This window comes from Symsagittifera roscoffensis, chromosome 6 (genome assembly GCF_963678635.1).
Source record: "Symsagittifera roscoffensis chromosome 6, txSymRosc1.1, whole genome shotgun sequence".
Taxonomy (NCBI): domain Eukaryota; kingdom Metazoa; phylum Xenacoelomorpha; order Acoela; family Convolutidae; genus Symsagittifera; species Symsagittifera roscoffensis.
Genome location: NC_087067.1, coordinates 32257426 through 32284438, shown reverse-complemented (window position 1 = coordinate 32284438; position 27013 = coordinate 32257426). Strand labels below are relative to the sequence as shown.

The window sequence follows — 27013 nt, the reverse complement described above, 5'->3', positions numbered from 1 at the left end:
TTTAATTAGAAGAAGAATTTATTTCTCCATATAGTTGATAATACAAGCATCAATTTATTTAAATTATCAAATCAACAAAATGGAGGGGATAGACAAAAGGCGCAGTATGTGCCTACTTGGCGTCTACCCGTTGAACAAATTATGATTGCAACTAAGTAATAAAGATAAATTTGCATTCGAATAAATATAGGATTGTGGGAAAAATTTATTTTCCCCCTAAAATTAAGCCCTCATTAAGGAATAGTTTTTACATCTGGTCCTGTCATTTCGGCCAATTCTCATTCCCTCTGACGAACTAAGGGTATGAGAAATAATATGAAAGAAAAAAAAATGAGATATCTCGAAAACTACAAGGATTTGGAGTGTCATTTTTTCAGCATAGAATCGCAACCCTAGAATGGTTGTTTGATAGCGGGTACCATTTAAAAAAATTTCATAGAAATATGTTTTGCACCAACTCTTAATTGCCAGAAATGCAATTATCTTTAAATTTATGGACGAAGCTTTATTCTTCATTTTTTGACATCAATCCAATATTTTCGGGTAACAGCTTATTTCTACTCATAATATTCAATAACTTTGAACCCCTATTAGCCAGAGAACATGATTTTTTCTTATTCTTACAGAATGGTGGAACAAATGATTGACCTTCTGAAAATCGCGTATTATAGGCAAAATTTTTAAAAGTAAACAAAGAATTGAGAAAACAAGTTGGATGTTTTTGATTTAGTGATCGTAAACAAAACTTCATCAAATCGTACACATAACTCATGAACTGTTAGTATTTTGTTATCAGAAAAGAATTTAGTAATGATATCAAATTTCCTTTTGAAGCAGATCATGCGAACAATTTTTCGTTGCATATTCAAAGTTAAAAAAGAAGAACTCGTGCCGCCGTAGACGAGCAAGCCATTTTGTATTATTGGCTTGATATTCGACATATTGTTTCAGTAGGATGGATCTTGATACAAAAAGTCTCATTTTTGATATTACACCACTGTGACGACCTAGTTCTGATTGAACATTCTGTATATGGTGAAAAAATTTAAGCTTATCATCTACAATGACACCTAGGTATTTGCAAAAAAAGTTTTGGCTGAAAAGTAAAATCAAGTATATCAATAGAAAGAATGGAAGCACTTCTATCCTTAGTAAAATTAATTAAAGTAGTTTTCTCTGAGTTTAAGGTTAATTTATTTGAACAAAGCCAGGAAGAAATGTTGGTCAAGTCTAACTGTATTCTTTATAGATGGATGTTTGACATGATATGTTTGTATCATCTGCAAATAGAAACACATTTGAATTGCAAACTGCGTGCTGTATGTTGTTAAAATAAACAAGAAACAAGAGGGCCTAAAACAGAGCCTTGAGGTATTCCCGTGTTTACTTGCAACCAATCAGATGAACAGTTGTTTACATGTACACATTGCTACCTATTGGATAGATAGCTTTCGAATCATTTATAATTTTCCAAGAACTCCATAGCATTCTAATTACCTTGCCTACAGGGTTGGGAATTTCACTTTAACAAATTTTTTTGTATTTTGAGCTTTCTGAAAATTTCCAAAAAAAATCACAAAAATTGTTTTATCCCTTAAACAGAAATGATTTGGGCATTCTTCATTTGAGGCCGAGCTTACAATTCCTGAGATTACTCTGACAGCCCCCCAACTACATGGTAGGAGTTTCAAATTAAAAAAAAAATTCAAAATAATCTCGCTTTTTAATGTTTTTATCAACACCTAGTCTTAATCTTTTAGTCAATTCAGCTAATGCATCAAATGTGGCAAACTTCTCCCGGAACCCAAACTGACGACGATACAGTAAATCAAACTTTTCAAGATAATTGTAAAATCGAGAGTGCATGATTTTTTCAATAACTTTGCTGCAGCTACTTAAAAGTGATATTGGACAGTAATTGTTCATAATTATTCTGCTATCAGCTTTATGAAGAGGTAAAACCCGAGTATACTTGAGGCTTTAAGGAAACATACCGGAGCAAAATGAGAGAATAGTTAAGTATGTTAAATAAGGTGCTAACACATACCTGCTTTTAACTAAAAAAAAGGTTACTAATTCCATCGATGCCACAAGTATGCTTGGGCTTCAGACTCTCTATCACATCAATTATCTCACAAATTGTACTATTAAAGAGATACATAGATTGGCTTACGTCTTCTATTTTAATCACTGGCTCCACGTGATCAATTTTGCTTGCTAACTTGGTTCCTACCGAAGCGAAAAAATCATTAAAAGCGTTAGATTTTAGAACGGGGTCAGATAATTTATTGTTATTGATTAAAAGAGCTGAAATTTTTGATGATTTTGCGGTCTTGCCATTTATTTCATTTAAAACTTTAAAACTTGTCGCGGGTCTCCAATACATATATTAAATTTTTGATAGAAATAATCTTTTTTCGCGATTCTTATAAATTTTTCGACTTTTTGACGATGCTTAAGAAAGTAAACTTTTCTAAGAGAATTCAATTTGTCTGACTTCCACAATTTGTACAAGCGATTTTCTTTTTATAAACAATTTCTTCAAGCCTTTAGTGAACCAAGGAGCATTAGTTTTGCTTTTGCGTATCATATTACGTAATGATGCAAAAGGTTTAAGGATTTCATCAAGCTGTGCTTGAACTTTTTGTACGCAAGGTCTATGTTGTTATCGCTGATCAGATTTGCATCTTCTAAGTTTTTTTTCAAACTTAACCAAAAAATCCTTCATTTTATTTTCTTTTGTTAAGAAGGACGTATCACGAAATGAATTACTTGATAAAGCACCTTTAATGTCAAAATTAGATTTCAATAGTATGGGATAATGATCAGAAAAGCATTCATTATCTAATACTTCAATGGTCGGATTTTCTAAATTCCTGATTATAAAATGTTCTATACAAGTTTTTGATGTGTCATTCATTCGAGTTGCAGATTTACTCAAAAGTTCAAACCCATTTGCTATTATTGTGTTCAGATATGATTGCTGTAACTTATTTTTCTGTAGTGTATCGATGTTGATATCTCCCGTTAGAATTATCGGTTTTTTATACTGAGCAAGACGCTCTAGTTCCTTATCGAGCTCATTGACAAATTTAATCATATCGTGGGGGTACATGCCAACACAACTATAAATTGTTTACCACTAACTTCAACAAGGATTGATAAGGATTCTGGAAAGCCACTCTCAAGCTGTTCTTATAAGTTAACCTTATCGCCTAGCTGTAGCATAGTTCCCCTACCTCTAGTTTTTTTGGTATTAGTTATGATGGTATGGAAACCTGTGATTTTAAACAAGTTAACATCATCAATTTCCCTAAGCCTCGTTTCTGTAAGACCTAGTAAATTCATCGGAGACTCGAGACTACCTAGAAGTGTTTCCACATCTTCAAGGTGTTTTTTTAATGATTGAACATTAGAAAGTAATAAGTTAACAGTAGCACCATTAATTTTTTGGCTAATTGGTTCCTGCACTTTATCCATTTCACGATCCCATTTGTCCGGCTGAGCTCCGGAAAACGCCATTGAAACAGTTTCTAACAACATCCAGTTTATATTCCAGGAACTGACCACCTTCATACAGCCCATTAGTTTTGTACAATTTTTCGTCTGCTTTCCAAATGAAAAAAAAATATTGTTCCTTCGCGAGTCGAAGTGTATTGAATTCTCTCATCCGACCTCATGATTTTGAAGAAATTGACTCTTGCAGCACTAAGATCTTCGAATATTTTGATCTCTCAACTCTTCATGGTTTACCAAATTCTTTTTCTTTTTTAGGAGATCGATTTTTTTCATTCTTCTGGCAAATCTAACAATTACTGGCTTGTTGCCGGAGTTTCGAGATGGTAGCCTATGCGCAATGGATATATCGTTCTCTGATATTTGGGCCTCTAGTGCATCGCTTATGTCAACAACTTTTTTAATTGTTGTTTCCATCATCTCCCTTTGCCCGTTATTTGTTTCTTTGAGCCCGAGGATTTTCACATTATCCCTGCGGTTGTAATTCTCTAACAACTCAGACTCCGACAGTGTTTTGAGATTGACATTCTTTTCGTTGTGAGATATTTCGTCCTTTACACAGATCTTTCACTTTTGATTTTGCTTATCGCCAATTTTGTAACTTCCTTGGTTTGCACTTCGATGTCATCAAGCAACTTTGGGATCAACGCATTAACTGAATTTGATATCGCACCTTCGACCTTCTTTGCTAGATTTAGATTTTCTTCAATAGATGATTCTGATGATCCGAGAAGGAAGCAACTCATGAATTTATTAAACAACTGAGGATAATAAGCAGTAGAACGAACGTAGACACATCTCATGACAAGCCTACTCTTATCAATTGTCTTGTGTCTACGTTTGTTCTACTGCTTATTATCCTCAGTTGTTTAATAAATTCATGACTGCTCAAATCCTTGTTGTTTTCGAGATATGACTTTTTTTGTGGTTTTTTCAAAAATATTTCAGAAAAGGTATTTTAATTTTTTTTTCGCAAAAGCAGAAGTTCGGAACCCTGTAGTCGGGTTCTGCTAGAGTACTCTCAACGATTCCGAATCTCGCATCCAAATATGACTGTTCAAATTCTTGTACTTTTCGAGATATGACGTTTTTTGTGATTTTTTCAAAAAATATTCAAAAAAACTTATAAAATTTTTTTTCACAAAAGCTGCCATTCCCAACCCTGTGTTTGAGTTCTTCCAGAGTACTCTCAAAGATTCCGAATCTTGCCTCCAATTGTGACTGCTCAATTTTTTTTGTTGTCGAGATATGACGTTTTTTGTGATATTTTCAAAAGTTTTTCAGAAAACGTTTATAATTTTTTTCGCAAAAGCTGAAACTCCCAAACCTGTAGTTGGGTGCTGTCAGGGTACTCTAAATTGTTGCAAGTGTTGTTTCCAAAAATGACTGTTCAAATCCTTGAATTTTTCGAGATATGACTTTTTTGGTGATTTTTTCAAAAAATTTTCAGAGAAGGTATTTTAGTTTTCTTTTCGCAAAAGCAGAAATTCGCAACCCTGTAGTCGGGTTCTGCCAGAGTACTCTCAATGATTCCGAATCTCGCCTCCAAATATGACTGTTCAAATTCTTGTACTTTTCGAGATATGACGTTTTTTGTGATTTTTTTAAAAAATATTCAAAAGAACTTATAAAATTTTTTTTCGCAAAAGCTGCCATTCCCAACCCTGTGTTTGAGTTCTTCCAGAGTACTCTCAAAGATTCCGAATCTTGCCTCCAATTGTGACTGCTCAATTTTTTTTGTTGTCGAGATATGACGTTTTTTGTGATATTTTCAAAAGTTTTTCAGAAAACGTTTATAATTTTTTTCGCAAAAGCTGAAACTCCCAAACCTGTAGTTGGGTGCTGTCAGGGTACTCTAAATTGTTGCAAGTGTTGTTTCCAAAAATGACTGTTCAAATCCTTGAATTTTTCGAGATATGACTTTTTTGGTGATTTTTTCAAAAAATTTTCAGAGAAGGTATTTTAGTTTTCTTTTCGCAAAAGCAGAAATTCGCAACCCTGTATTTGGGTTCTGCCAGAGTACTCTCAAGGATTCCGAATATTGGCTCCAATTATGACTGCTCAAATCTTTGTTGTTTTCGAGATATGACGTTTTTTGTGATTTTTTCATAAATTTTCCAGAAAGCGTATATTAATTTTTTTCGCAAAAGCTGAAATTCCCAAACCTGTAGTTGGGTGCTGTCAGGGTACTCTAAAGTGATGCAAATCTTGCCTCCAAATATTACTGTTCAAAGCCTTGTAGTTTTCGAGATATGACATTTTTGTGATTTTTTTTCAAAAATTTCAGAAAGTTTTTTTTTCTTAGTTTGAAATTCCTAACTTTGTAATTGACTGCTCTCTGGGCACTCTCAGGAGTTACAAATCTTGCCGCATGCGACTGCTCAAGCTCTTTCAATTTCAATTATCTGTGATGAGTGACCTTTTGTTCATAAAAACAACACAATTAGAGAAAACTGGGTTGAACACTGGGTGAATAGACATTGTTGCAATTCTCAAAAATTAAAAACACTTCCAAAACTAACGACAAACGCATTTTTTGCGCCAATTTCACTTTTGTTACTTGAGAATAAATTTGCCTTCTTTTTAGCAAATGAATTTGAATCGAACTTAAACAGAAATAAAAAAAACTGCAAAAATTCTGCCAAATCCTGCTTCAGACACGACTCAAGGTAATCGGAACATTCAGGGTGTAGCGCTGATTTTAAAAGCCTTTAAGTTTCCGAGATGTGACGTTTTTGATTTTTTTTTCAAAATTTCTCCAAGAAATTATCTACAAAGAAATTCGCAAAATTTGAAACTACCAACTTGATGAAGACACAACCTTAATGTCAGCGTATACCCAGGCGTCTCAAATTTTATCTCTAAATATGAATGCTCAAATCCTTTTAGTTTCCGAGATAAGACGTTTTTCATCATTTATTCACTTTTTGTCGGGAATCTTATGTAAAAAAAAATCATGAAATTTGAAATTCCCAACCGTATAGTGGGGTGCTATCAGAGGCTCTCAGTGGTTGCAAATCTGGCCTCCAAATTTCTCCAGAGGCTAGTTAAGTTTTCAAGATGACGCTTTTATGGTTTTTCAAAATGGGAATTAAAAAAGTTACAAATTTTGAAATTACCAACCCTCTAATTCGGTGCAGTTAGAGTACACTAAAAGTTTGCAGATTTTGCTTCAAATTTATATGCGGTTTTTCATGAGCTGTCTAAAAAATTCGAGGCACCGGCGGTGCATTAAACGCTAATTAACACTAAATACAGATAAAACTTCGTTGAATAGTTTTTTCAAAAATAAAATCTGCATGTTGCTCCAGGTAATATCGTTTGTGTCCTAAAGAGTCGTGTAAGTATTAAGGTATTATTGTAGACAATAAATTAATTTTCAAAAGTCATATTGCAAAAATCAAATCGACACTAGGTAGCCATTGCGATGTTTTTTTTCCAAATTGAGATATTTTGTACCCAGAGCAGTTATGATTAAATATCATAATGCTTACGTTCAACTAAGTATACAATTTGGTTTGTTGCTTAGGAATGTACGTCTTTTTTGAGTTCGAACGAAATTTTTCTAAATCAAAAGAAACTGATCAAAATGATTTATTTCAGATGAATTTCAAAATAATAAGATTTTGTCGGTACTTGAACTTTATGGATACGATCTAATAAAATTTTGCCTTTGATCAGTTGTGAAAAAAATGCATTCGATAAGTTTTTTGAATCATTTATTTACAGAAAGTGATTTTGCATATAATACCTGTACATCATCACTTCAAGCTTTTAAAAAACCAGCGTGCTTCAAAAAAATCAAATCTGCATCAATCCAGAACCATGGAGCAAAGCTTCTCATTGTTTAATGCGAAAATTGTGTAACAACAGATAATTTTGGACAAATGAATAGCAAGCAAATTTTTGTTTGTGCACAAATTAAAAAACAATTATCTTCTAGGAAATTCAGAACTTACCCGCCCGCTATATAATGAACAATTCAATTTATTATTTTGGTTTTTTAACCCGTATTTAGATGCTGATAGATAATAGACGTAGGGTGTCGAATCTATCCTGAGAAAATAGTTTTCGAGACTTCGATGTTTTTATGATTTATCAATTTGATAATCGATGTTTTAATTTTTTCCTTCTATCATCCTAGGAAGCTTAGTTTTAGATAGGTGTGTTTGTAGTTTGTGGTAGATATGTTTGTTTATTGTTGCAGTGGGCGTCTTATTCCTGGAAGAAATATAGGAAGAAAAGAAAGAAGAAAAATTAAAATCATTTAACAAAAAAAAGTTTTTTGTTTTGTTTGTGGAAATAATTTAATTTTAAGGGTAGGTATTAATAGGGCACCTAAGCGTGCCTTTAGCCTGTCCTCTCCACGGTGTTCTGTTGATTATAATTGAGCATAACGAAAAAAAATTGTCAATTTGATTTTGTAATTTGTTTTGATGTATCATATCATATGTATACCGGAGAAATAAATTCTTTTTTTTTGCAATTTATATTTCTGATTTTCCTTGCGTTTTCCTTAGTGGCGTTTCATTGGACCTCTCTAGAGAGACTTTTGGCTTGTTTGAGAAGTGCAGCTTTAACCCTTCTTTTGTTTTAAGAGTCAATGAACGAAGCCAAGACTCTTATATAGGTTGTGATGATTTGTTGTTTATTTTTTCTGAGAAAAGTCTATTTTTTGTTCGTGCTCATATTTGTTTTTTCGGGGTTTGTCCTGCACGGTTAGTCCTGCACTGAGCAGGCCGGGGGCTAACAAAATATAAATTTATATATAGATTGTGATATTTTTTTTTCAGGAAAAGTCTTATTTTGTTCAAATTCCAATTTGGCTTTTCGCCGTTTGACTTTTTGTTTCTCAAGTTCACTTCATTTCACTTGGGAAGGAAGGCAAACTCCAGTATAGAAAAGCAGAAATGTGTAAAGGTCATGAAAAATGTAATCGACTTAAAATTTCGAAAGTGGATTTTAATTTTCAGATTTCCCAGCGAAATATGAACTTTACCGTTGATTCCAGTTTTCTCTAGTTGACTTAATTTTATCGTAAAAAATGACAATCATAACTGTTCCTCGAATGTCAAAGAACTTAAATGCGTTATTTTTTCCTTCAATTTGAAAAAATATTCCCTGATTCATTTTGATAGATTGTTTTTTCGACATTTTCGATTTTTTTTCTTGTGTTGTATCTCAAGTGGTGCAAAGCTCAGCTTCGCCTCTGTGTAGCTATGTTATTTTTGTAGTGTTTAGTCGATATAGGTCAGTGACGTTGCATGTTTAGTTGGCCGATCAGTTCCTGTCGGTGATTGAGAGCGCTCTCAAACTGGTGTCAGAATGTATGTGTGCTCCAAACAACAGTGCGGAGAAGAATCTGAAGGCTGTGATGCGTATCGGCTGTTTCGCCAAAGGCATCTCGCTGAAGGGGGAAACTGCATTCGAACTAGTGGTGCTATGTGCTAAGAAACCGGATCAGAAAATAATTATGAGCATCCACACATTAGTGTCTGAAAAGATCCCTCAAGTTAATATTTTTGAAAACGAAGAATTTGAGGTCACGCTGCGCATTCAAGACTGCTGCATTAACATAAAGGCTAAAAATTTAGGATATACTTGTGCCGTAAACATAACATCACCAGCCGTACGCGAAGACCCAGATCCCACCACCGATCCCCCTAAGATGCTAGACAAAGACTTGTGCAATCTATCGCTGGCCGAAATGCGCCGTGCGAAGTGGTTCGACTCCAAATCGAAACTCAATTCGTCATTGATCGTGGTGCTAAGGTGTCTGAGGGATCTGAAGCGGCGTATACCAACATGGCATGTGTTCCCAGTCTACGTGATCGAATTGCTGTGTGACAAGGCACTGCGAACGGTCGCTCATGAAATGGGTCCCGGAGAGCTGCTGAGAAGGTTCTTCGAGATAGTATCTGCTGCAGTTCTGCTACCTGCTCATAATGGTGTGTATGACCCATGCGAGAAGAATAATGTGAATGCGGCCAAAGATGTAGAGCAACAGGACTGTCAGGTGAGTGAACAAAACCAGATATGCTCCGCCAAGTAGGGTTAAGAGGGAGATCATCGATTTATGTATGCCCAGTTGGTCTAATGGGAGCTCTTTTTTTGTTACTTAGGACATAACAACTAGCGCCCAGCATGCGCTTCGACTAATAGCCATGAATCAAACGGAGAAAGTATTGGGTCTTAAAACTAAGCTGCCTCCACTTCCAACTCCTTCTGTATTGGACACCACGCCTCCTCTACCCAATCTAACACCAGCATTAGCGCCTGTGAATGTGCGATCGGTGGCGGAACAACGGGCAGTCACATATTCACAAAAGGAACAAGTTATGACCACTAAACCGGCAGTAACAGCAGCAGCGCCGCCCCTGACTCCTTTGAAACCACTGACTTCATTGACCAGAGAACGTCCCCTCATGAAGCGGGAAAATGATAGCAGCGGTGAGCTTAGTGCAATTAATGGAGCAAGTTGTCAGGAGCAAGATTATAGCAATCAGCCACAGGGAGCTTCGCAGATGAAACCGCCCTTGCAGTTATTGAAACACCATGCGCCGCCAGCTTCTGTAAAAATTGAAATTACAGACGACGTCGGCGGCCAAATTCCCGAGAAAAAAAGCAAACTCGATTAAAATTGATGAGTCAATATACAGATTTTTCTTCCGTTCAATTTCCGTTTCAAATTACCCTCCAAATTTTTTCCTTTTATTATCTCTTCCATTTTCTCAAATTGTTTACTTCATTCAAGTATATAATGCGCTTATAAAATTATCCAACAATTTCAGAAATTCGAGACAGGAAAGTGGTTTCTTGCAATTTTTTCTATGGCACACGTGGAGTAATGCTGCCGCGTGAATAAGTTTACTGGTTTCGAGCATATAGCTGAAAAGTTATACTGCGAATCTCAGGTCGAATCGAAAAATTCATGAAATGACGCAGGTCGTGTAGTTATTGTTTAACGATAATAATGTTGTTGTTCCAACCATTGAAAATTGGGCGGAATTTTGTATTCGGTTGATTTGAACATTTCATAATTTCCAAGTAATTTACCCAGTGTCGAGAAAACTCGATTCGAAAATTTTGGTTTTTCTTCTAATTTGTAATAGGCGGATAATTTTTAGATATAAGATAAACTGAAAAAAACGCAAGTGATACAGAGGGTAAAAACCCAAGGGTAACGTTTTACCCAAGTGATACATATTAAAGACCTGTTAGTTGTGATTCGAACGGCATTAAAAAGTTTTGAAGAAGTTTTCCCACTCGAGCAATTCTGGTTTGAAGTTTTTGATTTCTTGTCTAATTTACTTTTTACCCTTGCGATAAGCAAGGGTATTGCAATCGGCTACTAGTCTTTTTCCCGCAAATAATTACGGCACAGAATGGTCAAATGTGTAGGAATGGTAAGTTTCAAGCATGCTCAATTTCTCGAAAATTCTGATAAAACTAGCTTCATTTAGGTAGTAATCAGGTGTAGTCCTTTTCCGGTGTTACTTTTTTTTCCAAAATTTTTTTCTTGGAAAATGATGATATTTTTCGGATTCGTGGTTTTCGGTCTAGTTTCAGTCGGTTCTTTTCCCTTTTTTAATGACCATTTTTCCCATTGTTTTATTTGGTTATGTTTTTTGAAGACACCTGTTGAAGGTTTTTTAAATCATTTTACCAAGTCATTTATAACAATGCTTTTTAGTCTTGTTGAAGGTTTTTTAAATCATTTTACCGAGAGATTTTTAACAATGCGTTTTTTTATATTTTTTTTATTTCACGGTTTCGGTTTATGTTTTATGGCACAATGGAAATATATTGCGTTGTTTCGCGGTTAAAAATTCCTGTTCGACAAATTCAGGTTTTATTAGACTTGCGAGAGCAAGTGTCTTGAAATCGAGAACAAGACTAGTTCCAGGAGACAAATTTCTTACTCGTCTTTTTTTAACTTCCAGGTTCCTTCCCACTTGGCCTTGAGCTTACGCAGTCGCCTCTGTACCCTAAAGTCTGGAGTTCGGCTCTCGGCCGGACCTTTTTTTGTCAGTATGTATGCAACTGAAACAAAATTTCGTTAAAAATTAAATTGTTTGACTTCTGTTATTCTGCTTAAATTTTGTCTGTTTAGTTGCCACAGAACACATCTTGTTTTCCTTGTAAGCAACTTTCATTGCAAGTGCAAGTGTTGCTCTTTGTAGCATCAAGTAGCTGGACTTGAAACATTATAAATTTTCTTAACCATCAATTTTCTGATGAGATTCAAGTTTAAGTATGAGTTGAAAGCATGTTCTTGATATCTACTTTGTTTTCTTCGAGTTTCAACTCTTGCTTTTGATAATCATGTCTTGCCTTGAAAATTTTGTCTGCAATACTTAAAAAATTAATATTGAATTCAAAAACACTTTATGGCTGTCTAATATACAACAAAACACAGTGCTCAAAACGGAAAAATATCTGGGAGGTTGAGGGGGAGGGGGAGGGAGAGGGAGAGGGAGAGGGAGAGGAAGATCGAGAGTTAAAGGGAAAGGGAGAGAGAGAGAGAGAGAGAGAGAGAGAGAGAGAGAGAGAGAGAGAGAGACAGAGACAAAGACAGAGACAGAGACAGAGAGAGAGAGAGAGAAAGAGAGACAGACAGACAGACAGACAGACAGAAGGGCTTAATTTACCCCAAAAACTTTTAAAAAACCTTACGAAATAAGGATCGACAATAAAGGCAGTTACAGTTTGCTAACCAAGTACAGCATACGCTCCGAATAAAAGTCATCAACCTTTTCCTGTAGAACAACTGAACTTTCTTTTTTCATTCATAAAAAGGACATCGAGCATCAATTTTGAGCTGGTTGACCCATCTGACAATCCGGTCAAAAAAAAAAAATTGGTCATGATTTAATTATGTTTTATGAATTGAACAGGATTATAACAAATCGGGAAAATATTCAAGCACAAGAAAAACCAGTTATAATCACCAGTCATCACAATCCGTTTAAAGCATCGTTTATCGAAAGACTCTAGCTTAAGATCTTTTTTGTTCGGAAATCAAAAATGAGAAGCATAAGTTAGAATGTGAAGATTACAACTTATATACAGACTTACTTAACAAATGTAACTTAAACAGACTCTCAGGATGTGAATCAAGCGAGTTTTAGTAACGCCACTGCTATAGAGTCAACAGATCAATTTGTAAACCAACGGGATCAACGCTGCAGCCTTTGAGATCCTTAAGAAAAGAAGAATCCTGCAATGACTCGGTAAGGCCATTTATAAACAGTAAGAGAAACAAAGGTCCAGGATTACTGCCTTGGGGTACGCGAATAGTTACTGCGGCGTTTTATTTCGGATAATACGTCGTTAATTCGAACGCTGCGGAAGCAATTGGATAAAAAATTTTTTATTAATTATAAGAGCTCAAATCAAAGCCAAATGACGCTAGTTTTTTTAAGAGCCGGTCATAACGTACTGAATCGAAGCACAATGCATGAAATACTACCTTCATCTACTTCAAAAACTTTATCATAGCACTTCAACAGCTGAGTTACAGTTGACCTCCGAGACATGAAAGCATAATGTGAACTTGAAACTCTCTCTGATTTCCAAATAAGTATGATCGTTTTTCCAAAACGAGCGATGACTTCGGTAACAAACTAATTCGACAGTAATTAGTAACATCGCTATGATTGTTTTTCTTGTGCATAAGCTTAATTTATGTAGTTTTCCAATTGTCAGGCCAGATCTTGCGCTTGGAAACATCTTGGTAAAGAGCAATAACCAACGGACAAAGTTGATTTGAATAAATCTTAAGAGGTGCGAGAGGTACAATGTCGCGAAGACCAGATAAGGAATCATTTGAAGAGCATAAGAAATGGATTCCTTTATGAAACGATTTTTTGATTGTGTTTAAAAGAATTGAGGACTAAGTATAAAGCAGCGTCACATCACAAGAACTGGACTACTGTTTGAAAACTGAGGCAAAAAAGCGATTGAATAGATTTGTTTTGTCTGAAACAGTATTTCTGAGTTATTACGATCCCCAAAACAAAATGACAGGTTTTGAGGACTGGTTGGAAGTACTCCGTAGAACTTCAAAGGAGTTGCTTGCATCCAAAGTTCCAATAAGCAGAGCAAACAAGTTTTATCAAGCTCTAAAGTTTTAAGTTCACGACTTGGAGAACTATCATCAGAAAATTAGAGAAATTTTCTTTTTGAATGAAGTTTGTTCATCAGGTGTCAGAAGAGGAACTGTAGTGTAACGAAAGAGATTGGCTCTTTTTCCCTTCAAGCTTAAGCAGATAGACTCAACACGGCTGCTATTTAGGGTAGATAAAGTATGCCGAAGTTTTCAAGTAAAGTAAAGCATCAGGGTAAAGTGAAGCATCATAGCATTATTCTTGAAAACCAGGAAGTAATTAAAGTCAAAAGGAAATGAGTAAAGTAAAAAAAAATCATGATCAAGCAGGCGGAATTGCTTCAGATTATGTCTGCTTTGAGAAAGTTACCCCAGCACCTTGGTGATTGGAAAAGTTATTATCAAAAACACGGCTCAATTTCCAGATAACCATCAGTCAAAAAAGTGACAAGAATTTTCTCGCTTTTTTGAGTTGGTTCAAGATCGAGCAAATTTTGAATTTGCATCGTCGCATATGAAAAGAATACTCGTTTGGTTTTGTTTAATAATCGTTTCATAAATAATAATTCCAATCAAAACCTGGTAAGTTGAATTCACCGCCAGGAAGGAAGTTTTTTTTCAAAGCAACCAAGTTTCGAATGTTTCTTTTAATGGATAGAATGTAGAGAAGACGAAAAATCGAAAGTTTTGAGAATATCGACGATGAAGCGCCAGGTCGACGATGATGCGCGAGGATTACATACTGTTGCTTTGTACAGAAACGAAGATATAGAAAAGAAGTAGCTTCTTATCCAAAACTAGAATTACAATCAACCGGTAAGGTGTCTAATTGGAATTGAAATTCGATTTGATGGCTGTGAGAGGACAATCGCGGTAACCAGTACAACTGTCAGAACTTGCAATAACGTCGTTTTTGTGGTACGCTCCGGATATTGGAGTTGTAACAGGATCATTTGTAACAAGCTGGTCAGCAAGAATAAATGACAAACCCTTGGTACCGTTCTCTACAGCGGATATTGAATCGAATTTTGTACTATTTAACTTGACTCTTAAAATGGCATCACATAACAAACAAGAGATAGCTTTGTTAACAGCAAAGAGAAAATTGTTAAATTCATCCGAAGTACACCCTAGTATTCGTCACCGTATGTTAGAAGTCTTGCTGAAGCCAACTGCCCTCAAACAATGTTGCAATCAGCCTCAACAAACAGAGTGCGACCAATATAAGTAGGAGACGTTTTAGGAAATAAAAAAAACAAATCCTAATGAACGTCACCTCTAGGAGTATACTAGATTATTTCCGAATAAGATAGTCTAAACGAGTCGAAACTAATTATCAAAAACACAGGGCTCAATTTCTAGGTAACCGTCGTTCTAATGAATGTCAAGAATTTGCTCGTTTTCTTAGTTGGTTTCTGAATGATTTGCTGCAAAGTGTTATCCTTGAATATGGAAAGAATACTCGTTTCATAATTTGTATAATACTCTTTTCCAATCAAAACTTGGTAAGTTCAATTCACCGCCAAGATGGACATTTTCTCAAAGCAACCAATCCTCGAATAGAATATAAAGATAGAATATAAAGAAGACAAAAACTCAAAAGTTTCATGAATAAGATAGTGTTAATGACGATGATGCGGGAGGATTTCATGCAGTTGCTGAATTGCAGCCCATCAAACATCAGAGTTACAATCAAGCGGTGTGATGTCTACCTTGGCCTTCAAAGTCGACTTGATGGCTATGAGACACCCACCGTGATAACCACTAGATCTGTCAAAACGTGCAATAACATTGTAATCAGAAAAAAAAACGATAAACCCATATAGAATTGGTACAGCTATTCAGCCAAGTTTTAGTGGCGCAGAAGGTACCAAAATTCCAGAAGGTCAACAAATTAACTATTTTCAGTCGTCTGTCCAGAAAATTAATCTTTATTATTTCAGAAAGACGCTAGAGATTTCTAGACTGACTAAATTTTGAAATCTCTCTTGTCTTTCTGAAATAATAAAGATTAGTTTTCAGGAGCATTTGTCGTGATCTTTCTCAATTGAAAATCGTTTTAGGGGGAGGGAGAGAGAGATCGAGAGTTAGAGGGAAAGGGAGAGAGAGAGAGAGAGAGAGAGAGAGAGAGAGAGAAAGAAAGAGAAAGAGAAAGAGAGAGAGAAAGAGAGGGGGAGTGAGGGAGAGGGGGAGTGAGGGAGAGAGAGAGAGAGAGAGAGAGAGAGAGAGAGAGAGAGGGAGGGAGGGAGGAAGGAAGGGAGAGAGAGAGAGAGAGAGAGAGAGAGAGAGAGAGAGACAGACAGACAGACAGACAGAAGGGCTTAATTTACCCCAAAAACTTTTAAAAAATCTTACGAAATAAGGATCGACAATAAAGGCAGTTACAGTTTGCTAACCAAGTTACCTAACCAAATTTGTCGTGATCTTTCTCAATTGAAAATCGTTTTAGGGGAGGGGGAGGGAGAGGAAGATCGAGAGTTAGAGAGAAAAGGAGAGAGAGAGAGAGAAGGAGAGAGAGAGAGAGAAGGAGAGAGAGAGAGAGAGAGAGAGAGAGAGAGAGAGAGAGAGAAAGAGAGAAAGAGAAAGAGAGAAAGAGAAAGAGAAAGAGAGAAAGAGAGAAAGAGAGAAAGAGAGAGAGAGAGAGAGAGAGAGGGAGGGAGAGAGAGAGAGAGAGAGAGAGAGGGAGAGAGAGAGAGAGAGCGAGCGAGCGAGAGACAGATAGACAGACAGACAGACAGAAGGGCTTAATTTACCCCAAAAACTAAAAAAAATCTTACGAAATAAGGATCGACAATAAAGGCAGTTACAGTTTGCTAACCAAGTACAGCATACGCTCCGAATAAAAGTCATCACTCTTTTCCTGTAGAACAACTGAACTTTCTTTTTCCATTCATAAAAAGGACATCGGGCATCAATTTTGAGGTGGTTGACCCATCTGACAATCCGGTCAAAAAACAAAAATTGGTCATGATTTAATTATGTTTTATGAATTGAACAGGATTATAACAAATCGGGAAAATATTCAAGCACAAGAAAGACCAGTTATAATCACCAGTCATCACAATCCGTTTAAAGCATCGTTTATCGAAAGACTCTAGCTTAAGATGTTCGGAAATCAAAAATGAGAAGTATAAGTTAGAATGTGAAGATTACAACTTATATACAGACTTACTTAACAGGTGTAACTTAAACAGACTCTCACGATGTAAATCAAGCGAGTTTTCGTAACGCCACTGCTGTAGAGTCAACAGATCAATTTGTAAACAAACGGGATCAACGCTGCAGCGTTTGAGATCATTAAGAAAAGAAGAATCCTGCAATGACTCGGTAAGGCCATTAATAAACAGTAAGAGAAACAAAGGTCCAGGATTGCTGCCTTGGGGCACGCGACTAGTTACTGCGGCGTTTTATTTCGGATAATACGTCGTTTATTCGAACGCTTTGGAAGAATTGGATAAAAATCTTTTTTATTAATTATAAGAGCTCAAATCAAAGCCAAATGACGCTAGTTTTTTTGAAGAGCCGGTCATGACGTACTGAATCGAAGCACATTGCATGAAATACTACCTTCAAGTCCTTCAAAAACTTTATCATCGCACTTCAACAGCTGAGTTACAGTAGACCTCCGAGACATGAAAGCATAATGTGAACTTGAAACTCTCTCTGATTTCCAGATAAGTATGATCGTTTTTCCAAAACGAGCGATGAATTCGGTAATAAACTAATTCGACAGTAATTAGTAACATCGCTATGATTGTTTTTCTTGTGCATAAGCTTAATTTATGCAGTTTTCCAATTGTCAGGCCAGATCCTGCGCTTGGAAACATCTTGGTAAAGAGCAATAACCAACGGACAAAATTGATTTGAATAAAACTTAAGAGGTGCGAGAGGTACAATGGCGCGAAGACCAGATAAGGAATCAATTGAAGAGCATAAGAAATGGATTCCTTTATGAAACGATTTTTTGATTGTGTTTAAAAGAATTGAGGACTAAGTATAAAGCAGCGTCACATCACAAGAACTGGACTACTGTTTGAAAACTGAGGCAAAAAAGCGATTGAATAGATTTGTTTTGTCTGAAACAGTATTTCTGAGTTTTTACGATCCCCAAAACAAATTGACAGGTTTTGAGGACTGATTGAAAGTACTCCATAGAACTTCAAAGGAGTTGCTTGCATCCAAATTTCCAATAAGTAGAGCAAACAAGTTTTATCAAGCTCTAAAGTTTCAAGTTCACGACTTGGAGAACTATCGTCAGAAAATTGGAGAATTTTTTTTTGAATTAAGTTTTTTCATCAGGTGTCAGAAGAGGAACTGTAGTGTAACGAAAGAGATTGGCTCTTTTTCCCTTCAAGCATAAGCAGATAGACTCAACACGGCTGCTATTTAGGGTAGATAAAATATGCCGAAATTTTCAAGTAAAGTAAAGCATCAGGGTAAAGTAAAGCATCATAGCATTATTCTAGAAAACCAGGAAGTAATTAAAGTCAAAAGGAAGTGTGTAAAGTCAAAAAAAAAATCATGATTAAGCAGGCGGAATTGCTTCAGATTATGTATGCTTTGAGAAAGTTACCCCAGCACCTTGGTGATTGGAAAATTTATTATCAAAAACACGGCTCAATTTCCAGATAACCATCAGTCAAAAAAGTGACAAGAATATTATCGCTTTTTTGAGTTGGTTTAAGATCGAGCAAATTTTAAATTTTTATCGTTGCATATGAAAAGAATACTCGTTTGGTTTTGTTTAATCGTTTCATAAATAATAATTCCAATCAAAACCTGGTAAGTTGAATTCACCGCCAGGAAGTTTTTGTTCAAAGCAACCAAGTTTCGAATGTTTCTTTTAATGGATAGAATGTAGAGAAGACGAAAAATCGAAAGTTTTGAGAATATCGACGATGAAGCGCGAGGTCGACGATGATGCGCGAGGATTACATACTGTTGCTTTGTACAGAAACGAAGATATAGAAAAGAAGTAGCTTCTTATCCAAAACTAGAATTGCAATCAACCGGTAAGGTGTCTAATTGGAATTGAAATTCGATTTGATGGCTGTGAGAGGACAATCGCGGTAACCATTACAACTGTCAGAACTTGCAATAACGTCATTTTTGTGGTACGCTCCGGATATTGGAGTTGTAACAGGATCTTTTGTAACAAGCTGGTCAGCAAGAATAAATAACAAACACTTGGTACTGTTCTCTACAGCGGATATTGAATCGAATTTTGTACTATTTAACTTGACTCTTAAAATGGCATCACAAAACAAACAAGAGATAGCTTTGTTAACAGCAAAGAGCAAATTGTTAAATTCATCCGAAGTACACCCTAGTATTCGTCACCGTATGTTAGACGTCTGGCTGAAGCAAACTGCCCTCAAACAATGTTGCAATCAGCCTCAACAAACAGAGTGCGACCAATATAAGGAGGAGACGTTTTAGGAAATAAAAAACAAATCCTAATGAACGGAATCTCGTCACCTCTAGGAGTATACTGGATTATTTCCGAATAAGATAGTCTAAACGAGTCTAAACTAATTATCAAAATCACAGGGCTCAATTTCCAGGTAACCGTCGTTCTAAAAAATGTCAAGAATTTGCTTGTTTTCTTAGTTGGTTTCTGAATGATTTGCTGCAAAGTGTTATCCTTGAATATGGAAAGAATACTCGTTTCATAATTTGTATAATACTCTTTTCCAATCAAAACCTGGTAAGTTCAATTCACCGCCAAGATGGAAATTTTCTCAAGGCAACCAATCCTCGAATATTTCCTTCCATATATAGAATATAAAGAAGACAAAAACTGAAAAGTTTCATGAATAAGATAGTGTTATTGACGATGATGCGGGAGGATTTCATGCAGTTGCTGAATTGCAGCCCATCAAACATCAGAGTTACAATCAAGCGGTGTGATGTCTACGTTGGCCTTCAAAGTCGACTTGATGGCTATGAGACACCCACCGTGATAACCACTAGATCTGTCAAAACGTGCAATAACAACCTAATCAGAAAAAAAAAAGATAAACCCATATAGAATTGGTACAGCTATTCAGCCAAGTTTTAGTGAAGCAGAAGGTACCAAAATTCCAGAAGGTCAACAAGTTAACTATTTTCAGTCGTCTGTCCAGAAAATTAATCTTTATTATTTCAGAAAGACGCTAGAGATTTGTGGACTGACTAAATTTTGAAATCTCTAGTGTCTTTCTGAAATAATAAAGATTAGTTTTCAGGAGCATTTGTCGTGATCTTTCTCAATTGAAAATCGTTTTAGATATCCTACTTTGTAGCTCATGTCAAGCCCAGCTTCGATGAGTTTAAACCAGTTTTTCAGATGATTTTTTTTGGAAGGACAATAACTCTGGAAGGACAACAATTTAACTATTTTCAGTTGTCTGTGCAGGAAATTAATCTTTATTAATTGAAAAAGACACAAACGATTTAAAAGTTTAGTCAGTCTTCCGCAGCATTTGTCGTGATCTCTTTCTCAGTTGAAAATGATTTTACATCTCCTATTTTGTAGCTCATGTCAAGCCCAGCTTCGATGAGTTCAAACGTTTTTTCAGATGACTTCTGGGAGGTTGAGGGGGAGGGGGAGGGGGAGGGAGATCGAGAGTTAGAGGGAAAGGGAGAGAGAGAGAGAGAGAGAGAGAGAGAGAAAAAGAAAAAGAGAGAAAGAGAGAGAGAGAGAGAGAGAGAGAGAGGGGAGAGTGAGGGAGAGAGAGACAGAGACAGAGACAGACAGACATACAGACAGACAGAAGGGCTTAATTTACCCCAAAAACTTTTAAAAAATCTTACGACAATAAAGGCAGTTACAGTTTGCTAACCAAGTACAGCATACGCTCCGAATAAAATTCATCAACCTTTTCCTGTAGAACAACTGAATTTTCTTTTTCCATTCATAAAAAGGACATCGAGCATCAATTTTGAGCTGGTTGATCCATCTGACAATCCGGTCAAAAAACAAAAATTGGTCATGATTTAATTATGTTTTTCGAATTGAACAGAGTTATAACAAATCGGGAAAATAATCAATCACAAGAAAGACCAGTTATAATCACCAGTCATCACAATCCGTTTAAAGCATCATTTATCGAAAGACTCTAGCTTAAGATCTTTTTTGTTCGGAAATCAAAAATGAGAAGCATAAGTTGTAATGTGAAAAATACAACTTATATAGAGACTTACTTAACAGATGTAACTTAAACAGACTCTCAGGATGTAAATCAAGCGAGTTTTTGTAACGCCACTGCTATAGAGTCAACAGATCAATTTGTAAACAAACGGGATCAACGCTGCAGCCTTTGAGATCATTAAGAAAAGAAGAATCCTGCAATGACTCGGTAAGGCCATTAATAAACAGTAAGAGAAACAAAGGTCCAGGATTGCTGCCTTGGGGTACGCGACTAGTTATTGCGGCGATTTTTTCGGATAATACGTCGTTTATTCGAACGCTTTCGAAGCAATTGAATAAAAATCTTTTTTTATTAATTATAAGAGCTCAAATCAAAGCCAAATGACGCTAGTTTTTTCAAGAGCCGGTCATGACGTTTGGACGATTCCAATCAAAACCTGGTAAGTTGAATTCACCGCCAGGAAGGAAGTTTTTTTTCAAAGCAACCAAGTTTCGAATGTTTCTTTTAATGGATAGAATGTAGAGAAGGCGAAAAATCGAAAGTTTTGAGAATATCGACGATGAAGCGCGAGATCGACGATGATGCGCGAGGATTATATACTGTTGCTTTGTACAGAAACGAAGATATAGAAAAGAAGTAGCTTCTTATCCAAAACTAGAATTACAATCAACCGGTAATGTGTCTAATTGGAATTGAAATTCGATTTGATGGCTGTGAGAGGACAATCGCGGTAACCAGTACAACTGTCAGAACTTGCAATAACGTCATTTTTGTGGTACGCTACGGATATTGGAGTTGTAACAGGATCATTTGTAACAGGCTGGTCAGCAAGAATAAATGACAAACACTTGGTACCGTTCTCTACAGCGGATATTGAATCGAATTTTGTACTATTTAACCTGACTCTTAAAATGGCATCACAAAACAAACAAGAGATAGCTTTGTTAACAGCAAAGAGAAAATTGTTAAATTCATCCGAAGTACACCCTAGTATTCGTCACCGTATGTTAGACGTCTTGTTGAAGCCAACTGCCCTCAAACAATGTTGCAATCAGCCTCAACAAACAGAGTGCGACCAATATAAGGAGGAGACGTTTTAGGAAATAAAAAACAAATCCTAATGAACGGAGTCTCGTCAACTCTAGGAGTATACTGGATTATTTCCGAATAAGATAGTCTAAACGAGTCGAAACTAATTATCAAAATTACAGGGCTCAATTTACAGGTAACCTTCGTTCTAAAGAATGTCAAGAATATGCTTGTTTTCTTAGTTGGTTTCTGAATGATTTGCTGCAAAGTGTTATCCTTGAATATGGAAAGAATACTCGTTTCATAATTTGTATAATACTCTTTTCCAATCAAAACCTGGTAAGTTCAATTCACCGCCAAGATGGACATTTTCTCAAAGCAACCAATCCTCGAATATTTCCTTCTATAGATAGAATATAAAGAAGACAAAAACTCAAAAGTTTCATGAATAAGATAGTGTTAATGACGATGATGCGGGAGGATTTCATGCAGTTGCTGAATTGCAGCCCATCAAACATCAGAGTTACAATCAAGCGGTGTGATGTCTACCTTGGCCTTCAAAGTCGACTTGATGGCTATGAGACACCCACCGTGATAACCACTAGATCTGTCAAAACGTGCAATAACAACCTAATCAGAAAAAAAACGATAAACCCATATAGAATTGGTACAGCTATTCAGCCAAGTTTTAGTGGCGCAGAAGGTACCAAAATTCCAGAAGGTCAACAAGTTAACTATTTTCAGTCGTCTGTCCAGAAAATTATTCTTTATTATTTCAGAAAGACGCTAGAGATTTGTGGACTGACTAAATTTTGAAATCTCTAGTTTCTTTCTGAAATAATAAAGATTAACTTTCAGGAGAATTTGTCGTGATCTTTCTCAATTGAAAATCGTTTTAGATATCCTACTTTGTAGCTCATGTCAAGCCCAGCTTCGATGAGTTTAAACCAGTTTTTCAGATGATTTTTTTGGAAGGACAATAATTCTTGAAGAACAACAATTTAACTATTTTCAGTTGTCTGTGCAGGAAATTAATCTTTATTAATTGAAAAAGACAAACGATTTAAAAGTTTAGTCAGTCTTCCGCAGCATTTGTCGTGATCTCTTTCTCAGTTGAAAATGGTTTTAAATCTCCTATTTTGTAGCTCATGTCAAGCCCAGCTTCGATGAGTTCAAACGATTTTTCAGATGACTTCTGGGAGGTTGAGGGGGAAGGGGGAGGGGGAGGGGGAGGGGGAGGGCAAGGGGGAGGGGGAGGGAGAGGGAGAGGGAGAGGGAGAGGGAGAGGGAGAGGGAGAGGGAGAGAGAGAGAGAGAGAGGGGAGAGTGAGGGAGAGAGAGAGAGAGAGAGACAGAGACAGACAGACATACAGACAGACAGAAGGGCTTAATTTACCCCAAAAACTTTTTAAAAATCTTGCGAAATAAGGATCGACAATAAAGGCAGTTACAGTTTGCTAACCAAGTACAGCATACGCTCCGAATAAAAGTCATCAACCTTTTCCTGTAGAACAACTGAACTTTCTTTTTCCATTCATAAAAAGGACATCGAGCATCAATTTTGAGCTGGTTGATCAATCTGACAATCCAGTCAAAAAACAAAAATTGGTCATGATTTAATTTTGTTTTATGAATTGAACAGAGTTATAACAAATCGGGAAAATATTCAAGCCCAAGAAAGACCAGTTATAATCACCAGTCATCACAATCCGTTTAAAGCATCATTTATCGAAAGACTCTAGCTTAAGATCTTTTTTGTTCGGAAATCAAAAATGAGAAGCATAAGTTAGAATGTGAAAAATACAACTTATATAGAGACTTACTTAACAGATGTAACTTGAACAGACTCTCAGGATGTAAATCAAGCGAGTTTTTGTAACGCAACTGCTGTAGAGTCAACAGATCAATTTGTAAACAAACGGGATCAACGCTGCAGCCTTTGAGATCATTAAGAAAAGAAGAATCCTGCAATGACTCGGTAAGGCCATTAATAAACAGTAAGAGAAACAAAGGTCCAAGATTGCTGCCTTGGGGTACGCGACTAGTTACTGCGGCGTTTTTTTCGGATAATACGTCGTTTATTCGAACGCTTTGGAAGCAATTGGATAAAAATCTTTTTTATTAATTACAAGAGCTCAAATCAAAGCCAAATGACGCTAGTTTTTTCAAGAGCCGGTCATGACGTAGTGAATCGAAGCACAATGCCTGAAATACTACCTTCATGTCCTTCAAAAACTTTATCATAGCACTTCAACAGCTGAGTTACAGTTGACCTCCGAGACATGAAAGCATAATGTGAACTTAAAACTCTCTCTGATTTCCAAATAAATATGATCGTTTTTCCAAAACGAGCGATGACTTCGGTAACAAACTAATTTGACAGTAATTAGTAACATCGCTATGATTGTTTTCCTTGTGCATAAGCTTTATTTCTGCAGTTTTCCAATTGTCAGGCCAGATCTTGCGCTTGGAAACATCTTGGTAAAGAGCAATAACCAACGGAGAAAGTTGATTTGAATAAAACGTAAGACGTGCGAGAGGTACAATGTCGCGAAGGCCAGACAAGGAATCATTTGAAGAGCATAAGAAATGGATTACTTTATGAAACGATTTTTTGATTGTGTTCAAAAGAATTGAGGACTAAGTATAAAGCAGCGTCACATCACAAGAACTGGACTACTGTTTGAAAACTGAGGCAAAAAAGCGATTGAATAGATTTGTTTTGTCTGAAACAGTATTTCTGAGTTATTACGATCCCCAAAACAAAATGACAGGTTTTGAGGACTGGTTGGAAGTACTCCGTTGAACTTCAAAGGAGTTGCTTGCATCCAAAGTTCCAATAAGCAGAGCAAACAAGTTTTACCAAGCTCTAAAGTTTTAAGTTCACGACTCGGAGAACTATCATCAGAAAATTGGAGAAATTTTCTTTTTGAATGAAGTTTGTTCATCAGGTGTCAGAAGAGGAACTGTAGTGTAACGAAAGAGATTGGCTCTTTTTCCCTTCAAGCTTAAGCAGATAGACTCAACACGGCTGCTATTTAGGGTAGATAAAATATGCCGAAGTTTTCAAGTAAAGTAAAGCATCAGGGTAAAGTAAAGCATCATAGCATTATTCTAGAAAACCAAGAAGTATTTAAAGTCAAAAGGAAGTGTGTAAAGTCAAAAAAAAAATCATGATTAAGCAGGCGGAACTGCTTCAGATTATGTATGCTTTGAGAAAGTTACCCCAGCACCTTGGTGATTGGAAAAGTTATTATCAAAAACACGGCTCAATTTCCAGATAACCATCAGTCAAAAAAGTGACAAGAATATTCTCGCTTTTTTGAGTTGGTTTAAGATCGAGCAAATTTTAAATTTTTATCGTTGCATATGAAAAGAATACTCGTTTGGTTTTGTTTAATAATCGTTTCATAAATAATAATTCCAATCAAAACCTGGTAAGTTGAATTCACCGCCAGGAAGGAAGTTTTTTTTTCAAAGCAACCAAGTTTCGAATGTTTCTTTTAATGAATAGAATGTAGAGAAGACGAAAAATCGAAAGTTTTGAGAATATCGACGATGAAGCGCGAGGTCGACGATGATGCGCGAGGATTACATACTGTTGCTTTGTACAGAAACGAAGATATAGAAAAGAAGTAGCTTCTTATCCAAAACTAGAATTACAATCAACCGGTAAGGTGTCTAACTTGGAATTGAAATTCGATTTGATGGCTGTGAGAGGACAATCGCGGTAACCAGTACAACTGTCAGAACTTGCAATAACGTCATTTTTGTGGTACGATCCGGATATTGGAGTTGTAACAGGATCATTTGTAACAAGCTGGTCAGCAAGAATAAATGACAAACACTTGGTACCGTTCTCTACAGCGGATATTGAATCGAATTTTGTACTATTTAACTTGACTCTTGAAATGGCATCACAAAACAAACAAGAGATAGCTTTGTTAACAGCAAAGAGAAAATTGTTAAATTCATCCGAAGTACACCCTAGTATTCGTCACTCGTATGTTAGAAGTCTTGCTGAAGCCAACCGCCCTCAAACAATGTTGCAATCAGCCTCAACAAACAGAGTGCGATCAATATAAGGAAGAGACGTTTTAGGAAATAAAAAAACAAATCCTAATGAACGGAGTCTCGTCAACTCTAGGAGTATACTGGATTATTTCCGAATAAGATAGTCTAAACGAGTCGAAACTAATTATCAAAATTACAGGGCTCAATTTACAGGTAACCTTCGTTCTAAAGAATGTCAAGAATTTCCTTGTTTTCTTAGTTGGTTTCTGAATGATTTGCTGCAAAGTGTTATCCTTGAATATGAAAAGAATACTCGTTTCATACTTTGTATAATACTCTTTTCCAATCAAAACCTGGTAAGTTCAATTCACCGCCAAGATGGACATTTTCTCAAAGCAACCAATCCTCGAATATTTCTTTCTATAGATAGAATATAAAGAAGACAAAAACTCAAAAGTTTCATGAATAAGATAGTGTTAATGACGATGATGCGGGAGGATTTCATGCAGTTGCTGAATTGCAGCCCATCAAACATCAGAGTTACAATCAAGCGGTGTGATGTCCACCTTGGCCTTCAAAGTCGACTTGATGGCTATGAGACATCCACCGTAATAACCACTAGATCTGTCAAAACGTGCAATAACAACCTAATCAGAAAAAAAAAACGATAAACCCATATAGAATTGGTACAGCTATTCAGCCAAGTTTTAGTGGCGCAGAAGGTACCAAAATTCTGGAAGGACAACAATTTAACTATTTTCAGTTGTCTGTACACAACAAAAGAAGTTTGATTCTATCAATTCCAATATATCAGTCACTTCTTTTGAATCGTTTTTGAATCGCTCAGCTCTGGTGGGTGAGGAGCTTTCGGGAATATCTAGAATTCTGATTTCGTCATTTTTTTGGTAAGCTTGGGATATTGGAGTTGTAACAGGATCGGTTGTAAAAACTTGGACAGCAAGAATAAAGGATAAACATTCGATACCGTTCTCTACAGCGGATATTGAATCGACTTTTGTACTATTTAACTTGACTCTTGAAATGGCAGCACGTAACAAACAAGAGATAGCTTTGTTAACAGCAAAATGAAAATTATTTAGTTCATCCGAAGTACACCATAGTATTCGTCACTCGTATGTTAGAAGTCTTGCTGAAGACAAACGCCCTCAAACAACGCTCCAATCAGCCTTAACAATCAGATTGCTACCACTATA

General features: G+C 36.2%; 1 protein-coding gene across 1 annotated transcript in view; it reads left to right on the top strand.

Annotated features, from left to right (window-relative positions):
* LOC134848069 (zinc finger RNA-binding protein-like) overlaps positions 1-10221 on the top strand; it is a 28888-nt gene extending 18667 nt beyond the window's left edge. Inside the window, exons 3-4 of the mRNA XM_063865409.1 lie at positions 8789-9532; positions 9639-10221. Of these exons, the coding sequence (XP_063721479.1) occupies positions 8789-9532; positions 9639-10154 (1260 nt within the window). The 3' untranslated portion in view covers positions 10155-10221. The remainder of the gene's footprint in view (positions 1-8788; positions 9533-9638) is intronic.
* The last annotated feature ends 16792 nt before the right edge of the window (positions 10222-27013 follow it).